General features: G+C 42.5%; 5 protein-coding genes and 1 non-coding gene across 7 annotated transcripts in view; 2 read left to right on the forward strand and 4 right to left on the reverse strand.

Moving 5' to 3' along the window:
• Nucleotides 1-1300: 1300 nt before the first annotated feature.
• Nucleotides 1301-1365, reverse strand: LOC137895405 (small nucleolar RNA SNORD66). Its single transcript, XR_011105551.1, has one exon. It is a non-coding gene; the product is annotated as a small nucleolar RNA SNORD66 (small nucleolar RNA).
• A 2708-nt stretch (nt 1366-4073) lies between these two features.
• nkx2.5 (NK2 homeobox 5) lies at nt 4074-5661 on the forward strand. The gene is made up of 2 exons (XM_068740495.1): nt 4074-4377; nt 4988-5661. The coding sequence occupies exons 1-2, from the start codon at nt 4074-4076 to the stop codon at nt 5584-5586; spliced, it is 903 nt and encodes a 300-aa protein (XP_068596596.1). The 3' UTR covers nt 5587-5661.
• A 2365-nt stretch (nt 5662-8026) lies between these two features.
• Nucleotides 8027-9565, reverse strand: bnip1a (BCL2 interacting protein 1a). The gene is made up of 6 exons (XM_068740173.1): nt 9470-9565; nt 8979-9071; nt 8796-8887; nt 8577-8681; nt 8337-8455; nt 8027-8223 (listed from the first exon to the last, which is right to left on the reverse strand). The coding sequence occupies exons 1-6, from the start codon at nt 9548-9550 to the stop codon at nt 8027-8029; spliced, it is 687 nt and encodes a 228-aa protein (XP_068596274.1). The 5' UTR covers nt 9551-9565.
• Nucleotides 9566-9834: 269 nt separating this feature from the next.
• atp6v0e1 (ATPase H+ transporting V0 subunit e1) lies at nt 9835-11388 on the reverse strand. 2 transcript variants are annotated; one of them, XM_068740174.1, is made up of 4 exons: nt 11207-11388; nt 10673-10720; nt 10334-10457; nt 9835-10197 (listed from the first exon to the last, which is right to left on the reverse strand). In XM_068740174.1, exons 1-3 carry the CDS (start codon nt 11308-11310, stop codon nt 10364-10366), a joined length of 246 nt encoding a protein of 81 aa, XP_068596275.1. In that variant the 5' UTR covers nt 11311-11388; the 3' UTR covers nt 9835-10197; nt 10334-10363. The 2 variants fall into 2 exon arrangements, with proteins under 2 accessions (XP_068596275.1, XP_068596276.1); XM_068740175.1 differs by having other exon boundaries at nt 9835-10200.
• A 1025-nt stretch (nt 11389-12413) lies between these two features.
• rpl26 (ribosomal protein L26) lies at nt 12414-15560 on the reverse strand. Its single transcript, XM_068740285.1, has 4 exons — nt 15501-15560; nt 14649-14820; nt 14419-14559; nt 12414-12586 (listed from the first exon to the last, which is right to left on the reverse strand). Exons 2-4 carry the CDS (start codon nt 14814-14816, stop codon nt 12458-12460), a joined length of 438 nt encoding a protein of 145 aa, XP_068596386.1. The 5' UTR covers nt 14817-14820; nt 15501-15560; the 3' UTR covers nt 12414-12457.
• An 835-nt stretch (nt 15561-16395) lies between these two features.
• Nucleotides 16396-18923, forward strand: part of ppp2r2ba (protein phosphatase 2, regulatory subunit B, beta a) — a 33444-nt gene continuing 30916 nt past the window's right edge. The window contains exon 1 of the mRNA XM_068740092.1: nt 16396-16474. Within this exon, the coding sequence (XP_068596193.1) occupies nt 16396-16474 (79 nt within the window). The remainder of the gene's footprint in view (nt 16475-18923) is intronic.

Raw genomic sequence — 18923 nt, forward strand, 5'->3', positions numbered from 1 at the left:
ATCCTTCTACCGATATAGTCCCTGTCTCTCCTCTGGACATGTCCAAACCAACAAAGTCTTGTCTCCAAAACGTCTAACCTTCACTGTCCCTCTTATTGTCTCATGTCTAATCCTATTAGTTTTGTCTGTATGCAGGAGCTTGACGCAGTTGCGTGTTTTCGCCTTCCTATTTTCATGTGGTTTTGGACAATAAACGTATTTCTGATCAGGTTTTCAGGAGCAAATAATGTGCTGTCAATCTGCTGTTGGAGGAAGTCATTAATTAGTTTGCCAATGTATGAATACTTATTTTAACCATACCATTACTTACTTACCAATAACGTCCCATTTCCTAAAAGTAAAAAAAAAAGGATGTGCTTAAAAAGAGGAATTTAGATTTCAATTTCTATATTTATGATTCGCATGTGACTCGTAATCCTGGGAGACAACACACACACACACACACACACACACACAATAAAGCTGTTCTGTCATTCAGCGTTAGTCTTGACCATGAATGCTTGTTATCAGCTGCTTTTTGACATCTTATTCACCGTATTAAGGTCCAGCACGTCTCTCAGCATGAAGCGGATTCTGGATGAAGTGTTCTTCTCTTTGATGATCTTGTTCATCTGCGTGAAGGACTAAGGTTAACAGGGACACAAAAAGTCATCTTTTGTGAGTCTAGGCTACAAAATATTGAGTATAGATTGATAAACAGTGTTTTATTATATTTTATTAATATGTAGAGTGTTAAAGCTTTCTTTGACCCTTGTCCATGCCCAGGGACGTCCAGAGACACTCCAGGGACTCCTCATCACAACTCTTCAGGAGTTTCACCACACATTGGTGAATTTGAAGAGTTCTCCGGTGAATCTTGCATTGCCCGTGCGAGCGGAAGCAGACCTTGTTTCTGGTCTTCCCCAGCTCTACACCGTAAGACGATCGCGCTCTTCTTTTCTAGGTGCAGCTACAGATGGATGTTTAGTTTAGCGGGCATGATAAATGGGTTTTGTTGCTACAAAGCAAACACTGTGGCACTTAAGATGAAGCTATAAAAGGAGTCTTACATCTTTAGCTGCATCCAAATGTTTTTGTTTTAGTTCAAAACTGTAACCCTTTTGTGGAACCTTGCCAAACTCTGTCTTCCATTGTTTGAGCATGAACAGTGGAGAAGTTGACAAAAAATTCCAGGCTTATTTGGAGTGGGTATACTTTCAACTGATGGAGAAAAACAACTCTTTTTTTTTTATGAATATGCATTTTCAATATGATACTGACAATGACAATGAAGAAAATGAACAGTTTTTTTTTTTACATGCTCCATCAGTGCATAAACATTCGGTGGCCCAGACACAATGCTCAAAACAGAAATCCTCATTGGAGCAAATCAAACACACACACAAAAAAAAAATCCCATTCAGACACAATTATTTAAGACTTACTTCCTTAAGGCAGAGGCGCATGTTGGCTTAGAGCACAGAGAAGCTGGGATGAGATGAGATGGCCTTCAGTCAAAGATCCCTTCAGCCTCTCCTCTGTTTGTCTTCAGATTTTTCACCTGCTGCATCAGTTCCTCAAACTTCTCAGTAACTTCAAACTTCTGCAGCAGGATTTCGAAAAGAAAAAAAAAAACTTATTTCATGTCAAAATGAAAACAGATTTTAACAAACAAATGTTAATCGGTTAATAATACTGTATAAGGTCAACTAAATGATTGCATAATTATTGCTGAGGAATTTGCATTGAGAAAATACATGATGCAGTTAAATACTTAAAACGTGTAGGTTAATGTTTGCACAGGACTAAGTTGTAAATACAGAAAACATACATGATAGCAGTGTTTTCATATATAAGTCTTGACACTTTGCTAGCAGTGTTATTTCCCAGTGCTTTTAATGTTGTTTAATTTTATGTGTTTGGTTTTTTTTGTGTGCTTTTTTTTTTATAACCACATCTGTGATTTTAAAGTAGCATCTTGAATTATTTTAGAGATTTTCAACAAATAACGTGAGTTGCTTTACAATCTTCATATAATACATGAATGTAGCTGAAAAAATAAAAGGTAAACCATGTAAAAGAAAAAAGAAATGAACAGGAAAAAGTCACCAAATAAGGCATCCATTTCAACATGAGTGAATTTTGGATGTTTAGTTTAAAGATATAGAGTTGTAGGATAACACTCCTAATATCCTGATGAGGCTGGTGTGTCCTCTAATCACACAAAGGCCTATTTTAATGTGAGTCTCTCTCTCTCTCTGACACACACACACACACACATACACACGCACGCGCGCGCTCCCGACACCCTCAAAATACTCACGCCTGCCTTTGCGCAGCGGAAGTTTTTAAGCAACCTTATCTGAAGCTTTATCTGAGTTGGAGATGTGCTGCAGAAAGACAGGTCAAAGGGGACCGCGGGCCCGACGCAGGACGAAGCATTAGGGATATGAAACACATGCCAGACCCGGCGTGTTCGCTTTGCAGCTCACGCAGTGATTTATTATCACTCTGTGGACGGTATTTGAATCATCTCGCACGGACACAAGGACTTGAATTTATTTTTCATGTCATAAAAAAAACAAGAAACGTGACATTTAGACCAACGAAAATCAATCACGATGAAAACATCTGTCCGTGTCGTCTCGCCCCGCATCCCTTTTTACGCAACGGAGTTTACTTTATTCCCCGCGATTATTATAGCAAGAGCCGCGCCAGTGTTGACTCTCACTGCGCTTGAGAAAGACTTTACGGCCATTCATCAGCTCGCGAGGCGCACAAATAGTCTTTAAAACTATAAACACCATCGCTGGGTCCGAGACGAGGGGACCCATTTACTCCCATGGCTGTGCTAAACGCTCAAGATAAAACAAACGATAATACTGTCTGTCTCCCGCGGCCGTCTAGCGGGGTTAGTGCCAGTCGTGCACGCTGGCTGCGCGTCATGGCGCGCGCTTTTACTGCTGGCGGTGAAATGATTTGTCATTTGTTAGTGTTTATAGCCTGTAAATTACCTCCATCGAATTTAACTACAACAGTAAATCACGTGAAGGTGATCGTGTGATTATAAACGTGAAAAAAATGGCTTGAAAAAAAAAAATCTAATTACATTTTATAAAGAAGTCAAGCAGGGTGTTTTCAGGGTAACCTGGTTTACAGCGTGCGTGCGTTTGTGTGTGTGCGCGTGCGTGTGTGGCCATCTGTTATCACGTCTTGATAACGCAGTCGGTGGCACCAGAATCTCTTGGACGCAGACAGCAGAGTGTGTCGTTGCTGGTTTCAGGTTCCGTGTTTCAGGAACTCGACCTGTTGTCTCCATTTCCCGTCGGATGAGACAAGGATTGACACAACAAAAAGCACGCGCACGCGCACGCTTGGGTCCATCGAGCCCATAATGACTCCTGTTAATGCCGCGCTATGGTTGTAAGTCTGTCCTCTTTATAGTCGTCGTTGCGCAAAGTTGGATGAATTGTTTCTCTTGGTACTTGGAGATATGCGTAAACATCCGTCCAAAAAGGCTGCGCGGGGAGAATTCAGTGGAAACTGCGTTTGCGTCGTGGGCGGTGAGCCGCCACACTGATTCAATATTCTTTAACCGGAATCTATTTAGTTATATAAACTTAACATGGATGCTATACGCAAAGGCGCCAGAAGGGCCATCCAACGGGATGATAGAATAACTTACTCACTAAAACGCATTTTAATTTCTTTCATTGTTTTTTTATTGTTATTTCCAAAGAGAATAATAAAGTTCTGGTTTAAATCGGATGCCTTTGCAGTGACTTCACTCTCATACATGGCCTCTGAACAACATGCATGGCACCGACCAGACATCACTTTACGTCATAAAATGGGATCCATTCAGAGGGTCCGACTCCTTCCTCCTCCCTTCTTGCGTCACCGGGAGGAGAGGGGAGCTGAGAAAAAGTTTGGAGGCAAGGTTGACCGGCAAAATGCGCACTTCACTCAAGATCAGCCGCTATACACCAAACGAATACTGAGATTCAGTAAATGTTAACAGGAAGGGGAGATAGCTTATTGGAGTTTATTTTTATTTTTTATTTCTTTTGATAGTTTTTTTTTTTTTTTTAGCAATGTTTCCCAGTCCCAGCATGTCCACTCCCTTTTCTGTAAAGGACATATTGAACTTGGAACAGAGTCATGACGTTTTGGTGTCCTCCCTGGACTGCTGCGGCGCGCCGCCTTCCTCTTCCTGCAGACTGGCCCGCCTGAAGCAGGAGCCTCTCCGGGACGCGCCGGCCTCCGCTGCCTCTCTCTATGAGGACCTCCACGAGTCCAGAGGAAATCCACTCAACGCCTTTTATGGGAAATCACTCATGGACATGGAAACAGTAAAGGACGGGAAATCCGGAGTATTTGAGGGGAAACGTAGAAAAGGTGAGTTTCTTTTTTTTTTTTAGGCCTGCAAAACGGAGGCCCATGAACGCACTCACGGTAGTTTGATGGGTGCAAACAGCAGATGCCCCCCAAAATACCTCCACTTTGGCCACCATGGAATTACCTCTTTAACAAATCTGATGGGTGTGTTCATGAACAGTATTTTCCTAAAGGTCAGCTACACATTTAAATAAATCACTCATTATATGAAAATAAAAATAATTTCCAGGCTAAGAAAGCAATGCAGGGCTATAAGTAGAATAGAAATAACTTGGTGGCATCTGTTCAATAATGTGTAAATCATCTGATTTCGTTTTTTCCTATATATACGCTTGCCCTGAATGCGTCATCGGTGACCAAATCATTTCAACCATCCAATGTGGCAGAATACGGAGAAGCAAACAAACCATAATATAGAACATGATTCAGCACAATTACACCCCCCCTTAGATTATTATTAGTGTTACCGACAGTAGTTAGAAATGGCAAAAGTTAGAAATATATATTTCAAAAATTTCATGATGAGGTCTTAAAATAAATATCCGATCAGCCCTCTGTTTGGGGTTATTGTTTTATTATTATTATTATTATTTTCTGTTTGGTGTAATAGATGAGTTCTCTCCTCCGGGCGACCCCGTGGCGGACATAAAACCCGCGGACGCGGACCGCCCGAAGGCCCGGAGACGCAGGAAGCCGCGCGTCCTCTTCTCGCAGGCGCAGGTGTACGAGCTGGAGCGGCGCTTCAAGCAGCAGCGCTACCTGTCCGCCCCGGAGAGAGACCACCTGGCCGGCGTGCTCAAGCTGACTCCGACCCAGGTGAAGATCTGGTTCCAGAACAGGAGATACAAGTGCAAGCGGCAACGGCAGGACCAGAGCCTGGAGATGGCGTCTCTGCCGCCGCCCAGGAGGGTGTCGGTGCCGGTTCTGGTGCGGGATGGGAAGCCGTGCCTGGCGGCAGACCCCGCCACCTACAGTCCCTCATACGGCATGGGGCACATCAACCATTTCCCTTACAACAACTACACGGCTTTCACTAACTACACCAATCCCGGCTGCAACGCAAACTACGCGTGTAATTATCCCACGGCCACGATGCAAACGGCGCAAGGAGCCTCATCCAACGGGAGTTACTTTGGGGGAGGGGACATGAATAATGTCCAGAACACGTTTTCCTCCAATAATTCGTTACATGGCATTAGGACGTGGTGATCGTGCTCGTGCTTGCATATTTAACGGGCATGTTTTCTGGCAGCATGTTTTTTTTTTTTTTTACCATGTTGAGTTTGAATAACTTCTATAGATACTGTATAATATTTGTTTGTGTTTTTCTGCACCGGTTTGTCTGATCAGCCTCCGTTTCTATTTATTTTCACGAGACGAATGCAAAGACACAAAGAAACGACACAGTAGCTTTGATGCAACCACGTTTTTTTCTTTTGAATGTATTATAACATTTTGTATTTAATATTTCTTTGTCGTTATTTACAGTTGTCAGTGCTGCGAAATGATATTCAAATATGCAGCAATGAAAAATCGGTGTGGCTAGAATGTATATGTAATTATAATAACTCCATTTGGTTATTGTTTTTTTTTATATTGTTGACATTTAAGCATTGAATTCAAAATGCGTAAAGCTTAACGCAAGTGGGCGTGCTTTCGATGCGTAAATTTCAAACAAAGCCTATAAAAAAATAACAAATTGGATAAATAATACGTATTCATAATGAATATTGAAATCATGACAATATATAATGTTTTCCTCTGGACCACATCATAAGATTGGACCACAGCAGCTGTGCGACCTTCACATGGTTTGTGTCTTATTAAAATGTTCAAGTGGGCTATTAGGAAGCTTCCTTCAATGCGCTTAAACAAAGTTAAAGATCACTAACAGTTTACACAATTTACAACCTGCTGTCAGCCACATGTACACTTAACGCACGTTAAAAACACGCCAGGGAGACGGTTGCTATGGGTGACCTCGACCTGTATTTAAATAAAATGTAAAATAAAAAGAGAGCAGTTCCTGCTGTTTAGAAGCTATTTCTATAGAACTTGTCCAGTCAGATCTACAAGAGGGTGTGATCTCAAATATAATGAAAAACATTTACCTGGTGTGTGGAATATATCTCTATATTTTATAGCAAAACTCTTATTTTTTTGAAACTTTACATGCCTTTGTGAGTTCCAAATGTGAAGTTTAGCTGAAGTCACAGTAATCTAAAACCTAAATGAAACTCCTCAGCCGTATAGACTTATGCACAAATGCAGCGTTGGCGAGAACTCTGTTCCCTGAGACCTCAGCCCACTTGTCCAGACACACCAAACACTTGACTGACACTATCACGGTGCTAAATGTAAGAATAGTCCAATTTGCTTGACAGAGAGCCAGAGTCCTTGTCTAAAGTGTGCAGTTATAGGAACAGGCTAAAACAACTACCGCCACTTGTTTAGACTTCTTCAGGTCGCTTCCATGCAGACACACATTTGAACGTCAACATCAAGCCAGGAGAATTTCTGTTATTCTGTTAATACCATTTGGCTAATAGAAAAATGGCAGTGCCAGAAAGAGTAGCAAGGTCATATAGATCCTCTCTCCTCTGAGGTGATGACAAGGCAACGTCAGATAACAGCACCATACAAACCTAAAAATAACCCCCCTTCCACTCCCACCCACACTGGAAAATAGAGGGAAACAGTTTGGAATAATCTGCTTTTCCGGGTCTTATCTGAAGAAAGGCAGGGATGCATGCGGCTCTATCTCTGCCGGTGTAATCGCTGCCGCTAACAAGCTAACGCAGAAGAGACAGGAGGGAAACGTAATGAACCGTTTCTTTGAGAACCTATTTGGCAGGGCGGCTGATTAATATACAGGAGCGGGTGAACGGTGAACATGTTCAAGTAGAGCCAATAGAAAGGAGTCAGACACACTGAATGGCTGCAACAGAGTATTAATGATACTTTAATATATTATTCCTTACAGTAGTTCTACAGTATATTGTTATAAATATCAGTTACACAGAATTCTTGAACATTATTTGCACAGTGACATTTTGCAATCAGTTCACGGATATGGAACAAGTTAGAGAGGGACACATGATGGGAAACCACTTCCTGTAGCACAGAGGTGTGTGTATTATTAATACCAGGCATTTAATACAACTACTGAATAGTAATTAACAATACTACATACTAGTTTAAAACTAATTTAGTAGTTATGAAAGGTGCACTTGTTTTGTGACTTTCAGTCCTTCAATAAATCTGTCTGGAATATGTGGAATGTATAAAAGAAAAAAAAATATTAATATGGGTAAAATGATTAAAAGCAATCAGCAGCATTGTGGTAAGAGTAATAATTAACAAAATGATATGCATATTGTGAGTGACCAGAATCTCATCTATACATTTAAAAACTAAAGGTAAGTGGGATTATATTAGTCAATGAGGAAAATGTTCCACGTTGAGCGGCGTCACATCGAGGAGAGCGAGCAGGCCTCATTCCATGGAGTAGACGCTTGTGCGTGTGTGTGTGTGTGTGATGTGGGTATAACGTAAGTCACAGCATCCAGTTGCTGTTTAAATTGTGTACACCGACCACGAATAGTGCTTTACGTGGAAAAGGCCCTGCCCCCCCCCCGAGGCAATGGGGTCACAGGAAGGGGAACAGTCGCTTCTTAAGGATGTAGAGAACTGTGGCGAGGAAGAGTGCGAGCGCCAGAAAGATGAGGAGTTTATCCGTGAGCTCCCTGCGGTTATATTTCGTGATTAGCTTCCTCCCGAGCTGGATCGTACCCGTCATGGTCTTAAATTCATCATTGGTCTCTTGGATCGTCCTTGAGGAGGTAGCTTCAAACAGAAGAGGGAGAATTTACAAGAGAAGCAAAGCGAGCATTTAGCTATAAATAGAACGGTGTGTGTGTGTGTGCATGTGTGTGTGTGCGTGTGCACACTTGACTTACCTATTGATGTCACCGTCTCCTCGCTCTGCTGAACCTGCTGCGCCATCATCCGGCTGATGCTCATTAGATTCTCTGTGATGTCGCTGGTTGTCTGAGCCAGGCACTCTTTGGTCATCTTCCTGGGTGGGGGGGCAGACATACAAGAGACTAAAATGTCATTCACACCCAACTACCAAATAAATGCATACGAGTACAGACGCAGAAGCACTAATCCCGGCCCCTGCTTTCGGAGTCACTCACCTGTGTCTCACAGAACTATCAGCGCCATTAAACAGCTCCTGCTTTTCCAGGTTGTCGATGGACAGTTTGCTGGCCAGGTTGGATTTCCTCCAAACCGTCTGGTTGCTGCAAAAAAACAGCAGTACATAGTACAGATTATGCAGTATGGGAGTTCATCCAGCATCAAAGGATGTGACACTTGGGTGTGACGTGGCCGACTTATTGAAATAAAGGCTTCACCTCAGCATCTGTTTCTTGTGCCCCTCGACCTGAGTGATGATTGCTTGCTTGTCTGACACTTTGTCCTGCTCCATCGCCATCTGCTCCAAGTCCTGTTAAACAAAAACAATGTGATCCTGGATCACAACACGAAGTGGGGGGGGGGGGGGGGGGGCTCAGCAATATAACCTTAAATTACTTTACCCGGATCCGTAATCTGAGATTGTGAAAACTCTTCTTCACATCCGTGTTCAACTCCGTCAACTTGCTCTGAGGACCTGCGCACTCGCAGACGTCCTGGTGAGACACCGAAACAGGAATCAGATGATAATAAATGACGTTTGACAGTAATTCATTTAGCTTTGGGCATTTGAAAACGGGACTGGCCGCGGTTTGACCCCACTCTAGCTTGACCGATCCCTTTATCTTAGTCCAGCGTCCCTCCTCTCACATGAAGTTTTAACCCAATCTTTAATTCTACCGGAGCCGGTGAGCACATCCGGCGGTCCATTCTGACAGATGAGCCACAACTCGCTCCACTCCTCGAGCAGAACCTTCCCGTTAGACGAGACGCCAAACCAGCGGCTAGCGGCTAGCTGCGGCGGGGAACGCGACACGAAACCCTGAGCTGCGAAGGTCTACGAACAGCACGTCGTAATAATGTAGTAATTCATCTTTATACTTTATATTCCCACCTGGATGAGAGCCTTAATTTCCAAGTCGTATTTGAGTATTTCTTGCTCACATATTCGGACGTGTACATCCGAGGACGCCATGTTGTCAACGTAGTCGATTCGCGCTACGGCGAGCAGGAAGCCTGCTTTTCAATTTCTACAGTCTGAAACATCCTCGAACTGATTTAAAATTATATAATATGACAGTTCTGTCATTGATACCGGAGTGTATAAATACTCTTCATATTTCCAACAGCCTTGAAGACAAATATTTTAAATTGAAATGTGCATATACATATATACGGTATATAAAAGTATCAACAAATGCACTCATAACATGTAAATGTGACCAGGGGAAAATTATATACATATATATTTAATCAGGAAATTACATTGTAAGACTTTTGAAACAAAACTAAATACAGAAACTATGGACCAATGGATACACTCTTGATAATCCACAACCCCAAATAACACAAAACACATCAACCATTTAATAAAGGCATGGTCAAAAAAATCAAACAATCACAATAAAAACAATATACATTATATATTAACCAATCTAACCCAAGTCAAGATTACTTTAACTGGATAAATGCACATTCAGTGAGATCTGAGGTCCTTTTGGAATCAAACCAAGGCATTGCTCAATCACACAGGGGCTTGACTTTAAGGCCAACCAGCAGGAATGGTCACTGCAGACTCTAACGGAGTGACGGAGGCACAGCGGCGTCACTTCCTCTCCTCTCCTGCTGGGGAAAAGAGCGATGAACACATTACAGACACTAAAGTGAAGGAAGTACAATCTACACCGATAAGATAGTGTGCATGCATACAATATTCACAAGTAGGTGGTATCAAAGCTTCTTTCTAGAGGACCGTTACCTGCATGATCAGGAGTCCCGGCGTGCTGCATTAAGGCCAGTGGAAGTTCAGGTACCAGATGGTGTCATTGGACAGCGAGGGCCCAAGGAGCGGGTTGAGCTGGGCCAGAATCGCTATCAACCAGCTGCATGGAAGGTTACACAAGTCAGTACAAAAACTCATCTCTAGAATTATGAAACGCATCAAATAAGAGTCTCGAGTTATTGTGTGTGCTATGGTAACGCTGTGCACGTTGACTAATATAAAGTACCAATACTACACACCATCTAAATAATGACTCGTGTGATTCATAAACAGTCTAACCAAACATGATGGCTAATCAATGATCATAATACTTACAAAAGGTAGCAGCAAATTGCCGTCAACACCAGCATCGTGACGATCACGCTGAGAGGAAGAAAAAGAATATTGATCAGCCTAATTAATAACACAGCGGTTTAAAACAGCAGGCAAGCCATGATCTCGTGATGTGACAATACGGGAAGTCCTGTTAGACAAATAACCCATTTATAGAGTAGCGCGTTATCTTGTTCATTAGTTCGGTATCTCAAGTTAAAAGAGTTCAAGAGTAAAGCGTTTCTTTTAATGCAGTAGTTGCGTGTACATAGAAACCAAACCGTGAGAGAAATACAAGTTTCGTTGGACTAATGCTATTAAATTAGCTTCGACTAGCTAAAAAATTTACGTCGCTTGCGATAAACATTTAATCTTCAAAGATTCCTCAAGTAGCGTCGATAAATATACAATTGGGAACATCGCTATTGCATTTGCTTGGTGTACTTGTATGAGAACGGAGACGCTGGACAACGCAGACTAAAAACGTAGTTTACTTTAGCTTTCACCTGGTTCTCAGCGGAAGCTAACAACATTTACCCTCTGTTTGGTCCTTTCGGGATCAACCATGGCACGACGCCTCCAACAACACCCCAAAATATGGTCATCACCGACATTGCAATCACAAAACGTAGCTCCGCCATGGCGTTCCAAAAATAAGAATCGATCAAAAACTTCTGAACTGAGAAATTTCAGAACAAACCAGCTGTTCACAACCACCAGACCGGAAACTCGTGAATCCTACTATGGTGAAGCCATTATAAGGTAACGTCTGCCTCTGATTGGCTTGGCCTGATATTATGACGAAAACCCAACAACCAACCTAATAAAAGAGGCCAATGTAATAGCCAATCAGAGGCTGAGTAGGGCGGGTCATTCCTTCACCATAGTAGAATGCGACCACTTGCGGAAGTAAGCGTCACATGACCGTCAGGCAGCAAGAGGAACTCATGAGTTCACACATTTGCACCAGATGTGTAATTTTCTATGGTTTTATTCTCCATAAAGCAAGTCCAAATGTGTCTCTTTCTTCTGTTGCTTTTCGCATCATTTCACACACGTTTGACAGATGGAATTGGTAAATCCGTTTGTAATTAATCAATCAACAATGCCACCCAAAATAGCAGGATAAATACATTAATATTTTAAGATGAAATGCAGTAACTCAGATCTGTGAAGATTCAGACTGCAGCATGAAAAATTCGTTGTATAAATATCACTACCCATTTCCTTCAAAATGTGCAGTGTAACAACCTGTCATAGCCATCTAAAAATCACATTTCTCCATCCTCTGCTTTCCAGGGTGTCGCTGCAGCTGCTTTGCAGGATATTTCAGACGTCCGACATTAAGAAGCCACATTTTCTAGTGCATATTCAGACTGGATGAGATGTGTAACCCTATTTGTAAATTCCGGGTCTTCTCTTCAGGTGCCTTTAAGGACAAAGCAGCAGGGAATCCCCCACCAGCTCCTCCAGTCATCTTCTGGCTGAACCGAGCAAGATTAACAAGGGAACTCATTTCTCTCTTGAAAACCGTATCAACTAGTACAAGACCTTTTGCCTTTCAGCTCAGCTCCCAGTTCAATGCCGACAACCATTAAGTCAGTCTCACTTTCTATTTTCTGCCATCCCTCGTGAACGAGACACAAACGATCTTAAACTCTCACTTTTGCCAGCGACTCATTCTTTACTCAAACCTACAAAATACAAACAACTTTGTACTAAGACAAAAATACACCAGAAACACTTTGTGGTCCATTTACACCATTTATTGATAGCAAAATATTATTTTTACTCCTGCATCTTCTCAATGGTCTCCTCCTTGTATTTGCCCTTCTCCTTTCCATCAGCACGAGACTTGGCCTTACGCTCCAAGATCTTCTTGCGGTCCTTGTCCAGCTTTAGCCTGGTGATGACAACCTGCAAGAAAAAAAAAAAAAAAGGGCTAAAAATAATCTGGGGATCAAAAGCAACTAAGACGTGGACAACCACTACAAATAAAAAATGAACATTCACGTAGAAGAATACTGATATGTTTATTTGCTCATATTTAGAATAACACACAACACAGCTCCGTGGCAACCATTACATATACTGCTATCTAAGGGGGGGAAAGATATATCCCCATGAAGAGTTTGGACTTATTTCACCCGTGAATCCAAGTTTCTGGCAACATGCACCTGTGGGCTGTCTTAAAATGAAAATGGGCCGCTCCCTGCTCCACATGCCTAATTCTAATCGAGAACTTTTTTTAAGGCTTACTCGCATGAGAATGACAACTGGAAATAACATAACTGCACTGAATATAGTTAGAAATGAAGGAAAGGAAAATGTTACAATGAAGTTTTAAAATAGCCACATCAGCTTTGTAGAAAGAGGAACACAGACGAGGATGGGAAGGCGCACGATATTTAGATTTGAGCTGCTGACACTCACACTGGGAGGCTGTTTACACATTACATTTCTTTTGACACACAGAAACACATTCCAGTGTAATTGACAGTATAGAATACTGAGAGTATTAGATTACCCAGCATTTTTAGAATGTCATTTTAATGGGTTGCAGTTTTGTTTTTCTAATCTCATAATATATAGTCCATTGTTAGCTGGTTGGATTCCTCCTTCAGAAGATGTTTCCAGAGGAAATGAAACTACACAACGATGTTTAACATTTACAGAAAAGCGGTTTTGTTTTATCTGCTCATGCGTTTAAATATAATCTTGTTAACTTGCACCTGTAATCTAGTAAAAACTCAAATAGAAGGTCAAATTTTGCCACACACACAAAATAGTGAAATATGTATCACTAATGCTTAATCATTTTGATAAACCAAGAGTAGAGCAGCGGGATCAACACACACACTGTCCACAAATTAGGACAAGGGCGCCACAACAGCCGGCGCCATCAAATATTAAACAAGACCATGAATTTAGAACAAAGCGTTTCAAAAAAAAAGAACATGCAGCGCAGCGTTTAACTGTAGCTATTTTACAGACATTACACATCAGCACTGCAACAGAGTCTGTTCTGTTCTGCTTTTTCTTGTTTCCACCGTATGAAACACTCTGACGTACTGCTAAACTGCAAAGATTGTGTACTTAGGGGCAAGCAATGCTTGGTGAATAACTGTGTCCAGTCCAACGCATCTGTGCCAACGTGTTGTAAAGAATGGACTAAGGGGGTTAAAAAAACAATACGAGATTTGACCTACCACGGCATAGGGCAATACATCTTGCCCTCTATACTCTGAAGGTTAGCTCTTGCACATCCGGTTAACGTTACAACTAAGACATTTAAGGTTGATTTTCTCTTGTACACCCAATACAGGCCAATCGTCATCCCACCCTGTACTTGAACACAACTCTGCCATTCTTAAACTAAGGAACACTCCTCTGTCCTCTACACTCTTGAATTGAGCTTCTAATACTTTTGCCAACAGACATCCACCCTGCCGTTTCAAAACGCACAAGCCATGAAAAAGGTCTGACAACTCCATTAAATCATCCACTAGAGCTCAACTGTTGTTTATTTTAGCAGGTGCAGCGCAGCACACTGGTTGTTGTAATGTTTTTATTTTTTAAATGCACCTTTTTGAGGAAAAAAGGAAAACCACAATTTGTTCCCCCTGTTTATCCTGGTTGTGTTGGAGTAATTTCAGAAATACTTGCTTTCTGCAGCAGACGGGCTACTCTAATGTTAGCGACACAACCAAAGATAATTCTGCTTGAGTCAGCACTTCCAACGGTCTCACCTTGCTGGGGTGGATGCCGACATGAACGGTCGTTCCGTTGGCCTTCTCTCTCTGCACACGCTCAATGTAGATGACGTACTTCTTCCTGTAGACCTGCACGACTTTCCCAATCTGCTGGCCTTTGTAGTGTCCGCGGACGACCTTTGAAAACACATTTAAATCTGGTAAATGCACCTCGCACTCCATCATGCCAACCGTCGCAAGCTTCGTAGCAATCAAAAGCACAATACCTGGACCTCGTCGTCCTTGCGGATGGGCATGGACCTTACGTTGTACTTCTGGCGGAGTTCCTTGGACAGGGGGGAAGACATGATCTTCCTCCTGATGTGTGAGGGGGCGTTGAAGTGCCTTTTACGGTTCTTGCGGCGGGAGCATGTTACAAATCGATTCAGCTTCATGACGCTGTGAGCAAACGACACGTAAGAGTTTACATGCAGCAGCTGATCCTTCCTGAAGATTCATGCTTGAGGCGCTTTGGGCGCTTGATGTCACAACAAAGCACCTCTGAAAACACTGCTAAGAGACAAGCTAGCAAATGAAGCTATTAACTTTAGCAACAATAGACTAAAGCTACGTTTATCTAACGCAGCATTCCAAATTATCTGCTTACTACGTACTTGGAACTCGTTAAATTACGGCCTGGGAGCAACACTGCGATCATTTATAACACTTATAGCACACAGTTTACGTCTAGCCCGCTTGGGTATGGCTAAGCTAGCAAAATGACGCTACTGCTTTAGCGTAATTCGACAGACCGGATTCGGGTTCTTTGCTAATATAAAGTCGGTGCTGCAATCAGCGCAGCTACGACACCAAAAGGAATTAAATTATCTGTAATGGAAGCCAACACCGGGAATGAAGCACCTCCAGTCGCCAACACGCGGCGAACTAATGCTCCTCAATGGGGAGGAAAATACTGATTTTGTTAACTCAACGAACACAAACAAAGATCCAAGACCGGCCGTCCTTCCGACGCGACGATGCTGCCGATGTGTTTGCACTGATTAAGGGACACGCAGCGACCGTAAAGGGAGGATGGATGCTGATTGATCCGCTGATATTTGCTCGCCAGGAATTCTTACCCTGCCGTTTGCTCCTCTATGGCCGGCGGAAAAGAGAGACCCGAACTACTTCCGCTGGCATTAGTTCACACGTAAATCTCGCGAGATCTCCGCCGACGATCAGAAGAAACGCAAATAACACAAATCACATTGATGAGCATTATGACGTAAATACTTAAATATCGGCCTATTAGTGGTTTTTACAGTTCACGGTTGTTAGCGCTTTCATCTGTTTTGTTTTGGAAAGCTTCTCATTCATGATTAACTATATCACAAGTTAAATAAATTCCATAAGCAAAATAAAAAGGAACGCTTCGAAATTTGGTTTAATATTTGTGAAAATATAACTTGACATCGATTCTGCATTGCTGACGTTATCAAATTTTGCCACAAGATGTCGCCAAGTCTAATTAATAATATGGTCAGCGTTTGGAAGTTTTGTACATGAATCAACTCACTGCGACATTATAATAATAATTTTTTTTCTAGTCGTCATAACAAATTAACAACAAAATATGATCATCGTAAACATCGTGATAAAATGTGTACATTTAGTGCCTTTATTTTATTTTTGGAATATCGTCAGAACAACATCATAAGCCTCTGCCTCGGGGTTTTCTGTGTGCTTCATTTGAGAGAGGGAGGGGGGGGGGGGGGGTTACACCTGAGGACCGACCAGCGTCAGCTGAGATGAGAGGGGAGGCAACCCCATGTCCTGCTGTCACATCATAGATGGGATGCAGTGAAGGCGCCCCTGCTGTCATAACCACCACCCCCCCCCGCACCGCGGACAGAGAGCCTCATTCTCCCTCCCGCACCCTCCGCTTACTCTCAGCCCGGCTTGTCTCGGCGGCAGTGCGGATGTGGAGCCCGCAACGCAGCGCTCTACGCAAGTCGGCAAGCATCGGAGAAGAAGATGAAATGCTTCTCCCGCTACCTGCCATACATTTTCCGCCCTCCGAGCACCATCCTCTCCTCCACTTGCCACACCGAAGGTAGGCTGGGACGCCGAGGGGGGGGGGGTTGAGTTGCTTACTTTGAGCGTGCATGTGACATGCATGTTTTGACTGCTGCTCAGTCCTTGACACAACAGGAACAGGATGCGTGTGTGCAGAAGTTCAGTCAGTCCGGTTGTTAATGGTACTTTGTCACAGTGTGTGTGAAGTTGTTGGACACTTTGTCAGATTGGTGCAGATTCCTCTGATTGCTGTGTGTGACTGTCATTCTTGCCTAAAGAGTGCCACTGATTGCTTCACTGTTTTTACATTTAGGTATAACGTAAACACACAGGCTTCGCATCATAAGGAGAGATATTCTGTTTGCTTTAAAATAATCACTCGCCATAAACTGCACGACAGTTTGCCTCCCTTTGACCACCACAGATCTATTTCACCTTTATTTCTCTAAATCCAGGCAGACTTTTCCATTTTCCCTTTAGCATTTAGACTTTTGCCCAAGTAGATATATATATATTTTTTTTACTTTTGTGTGAATTTATTCAGTTCGTGTGTTTAGGAGAGCTGGGTGATTTGTCCTGCTGATGGTGCTGTCAGACTGGGCAGACCAGGAGGGTTTGTATAACCAGCCATTTACTAGGTCATAATGTGGAGACTGAGGCGCTGCATTATTTAGCTTTTCATGGTTGCCCTCCTTCCTGTACACACTCTGCCCTCGGCCCGCTGGCACAGGGAGGAAGATGGTGTGATGATACAATCTGTAGTGGAGTTTACAGTGACACCGCCTATAAATAGGTTATAGGCCTTTAAATAGGCCGTGTGTGTGTGTGTGTGTGTGTGTGTGTGTGTGTTTGTATTGACACTCAACATATCCAAAAACACATACATTAAATAGAAATGATAAATATTAAAATGACTAGTCCTAGTCTTCGTCTTAGAGGGATGATCATATATCATCATAACAAGTATTATCTTAAAGTAGTTTAAGAGTTTGTTCAGAACTGACTAAACTCCATTTGTTGAAAAGTAAAGTGAAGATTGGTTGATATTTGAAGTTTGATGATGATGATGATGATGAATATATTTATTAGATAGAATGTTAGAGTACAAGTACAGTCAAACATCCTGTCTAAGAGGAACATTTCAAAAAGCCCTTGCGATCTTGTTTCCTTTGAAAGTCCTTAGTACATAAATCATCGACATTTAACAATACAAATAAAACTAAAAATAAATTACTCCACAGATGCAAAATAACAATAAATTAAAAAGACACATAATATGTATGTGAGTATGTGGAGTAACACAAACATCTGTCTTTAAAAAAAGTGTGTTTTGATGAATTCGCTCATCTTGATGGTTTATATTTTTCCTATTTTTAACTATTTACTTTGTTGAAATGTGATATTTGCTGCCTTGCTGGCTGTTTTGTCAGGAGATCATCACAGACATGAACTCCTAAATGTAAGGCTTGAGGTCGACAATCGTTCCCGCCCTGTCTCTGAACGCTCTTCTGCATCTCCCTCTGCCAGAGATAAGGCAGTGGCATAATAGAGGAAATGAGAGCTCAGTCAAAGTGTAGATGCAATGCTCACCCACAGTAACACGACACTTGACTCTGTGTTGCACGGCATGGAGATACACGAAACACTTTGCACACAGAAAGCCAGCGAGGGACGATGACTCTCTCGTGCAGAAGGCCGGAGGGTTGTGAGGACGCAGCGCACGACCTTGGAAATACGACGTGTAAAAATGACACAGGCTGTCTTGTATGCATATGCATATGCGTGATTGTGTGTTTGCACTAGACACTCGTGCGTCAGTGTGTATTTACGCTTGTGTCTGCACTTCCTGCTGTGACCTTGTCGACGTGGTTTGTCTTCCACATTAGACCTACTGGTCTTGAGGAGGCTGATGGGAGCCCTTGTTTTCTCTCAAGTCCTTACATTCACGTCTACTCCAGCGGAGTTCACCACAGGGGACATGAGTGTGTATTCCACACACACACACACACACACACACACACACTATGTATATATAAAATGTGCGATCTCTTTTTCCCATTTCACATCACTCTGTCAATTCTGGTGTGATAGATTAAGTGTTAAAGGTTTCTGTTGGTTGTGTGTTTTTGTAAATGCATCTCCCTTCTGCTGTCCCGTGTTTGAGTCGCAGGACGGGCGCACATCGATCAACACCGCCAGTACCGTCTCGGCTTCCTCATCCTCAGCCTTCAGAGTTTGCTGTTGTGTCTGAGAGAAACTCTGCGATGCATTATTTGAGTTTGACAGAAACCACAACAACAACAACAACGAAAAGCAGAATTGAGTCCTGAATATTTAAGATGAGATCTGGGACACCACTCTTTGTGATTAATGGCTGCCGTTGACATATAGCATGTCTTTTTGCTGTGTGTCTTTGTTTGTGTATTCGTGCCTTTTACGTCTTCCCTGGTTGTTTTCGTCTCAGTGCTGCCCCAGGAAGCTTTCCG

The sequence above is a fragment of the Brachionichthys hirsutus genome, chromosome 6 (assembly GCF_040956055.1).
Source record: "Brachionichthys hirsutus isolate HB-005 chromosome 6, CSIRO-AGI_Bhir_v1, whole genome shotgun sequence".
Classification (NCBI taxonomy): Eukaryota; Metazoa; Chordata; class Actinopteri; order Lophiiformes; family Brachionichthyidae; genus Brachionichthys; species Brachionichthys hirsutus.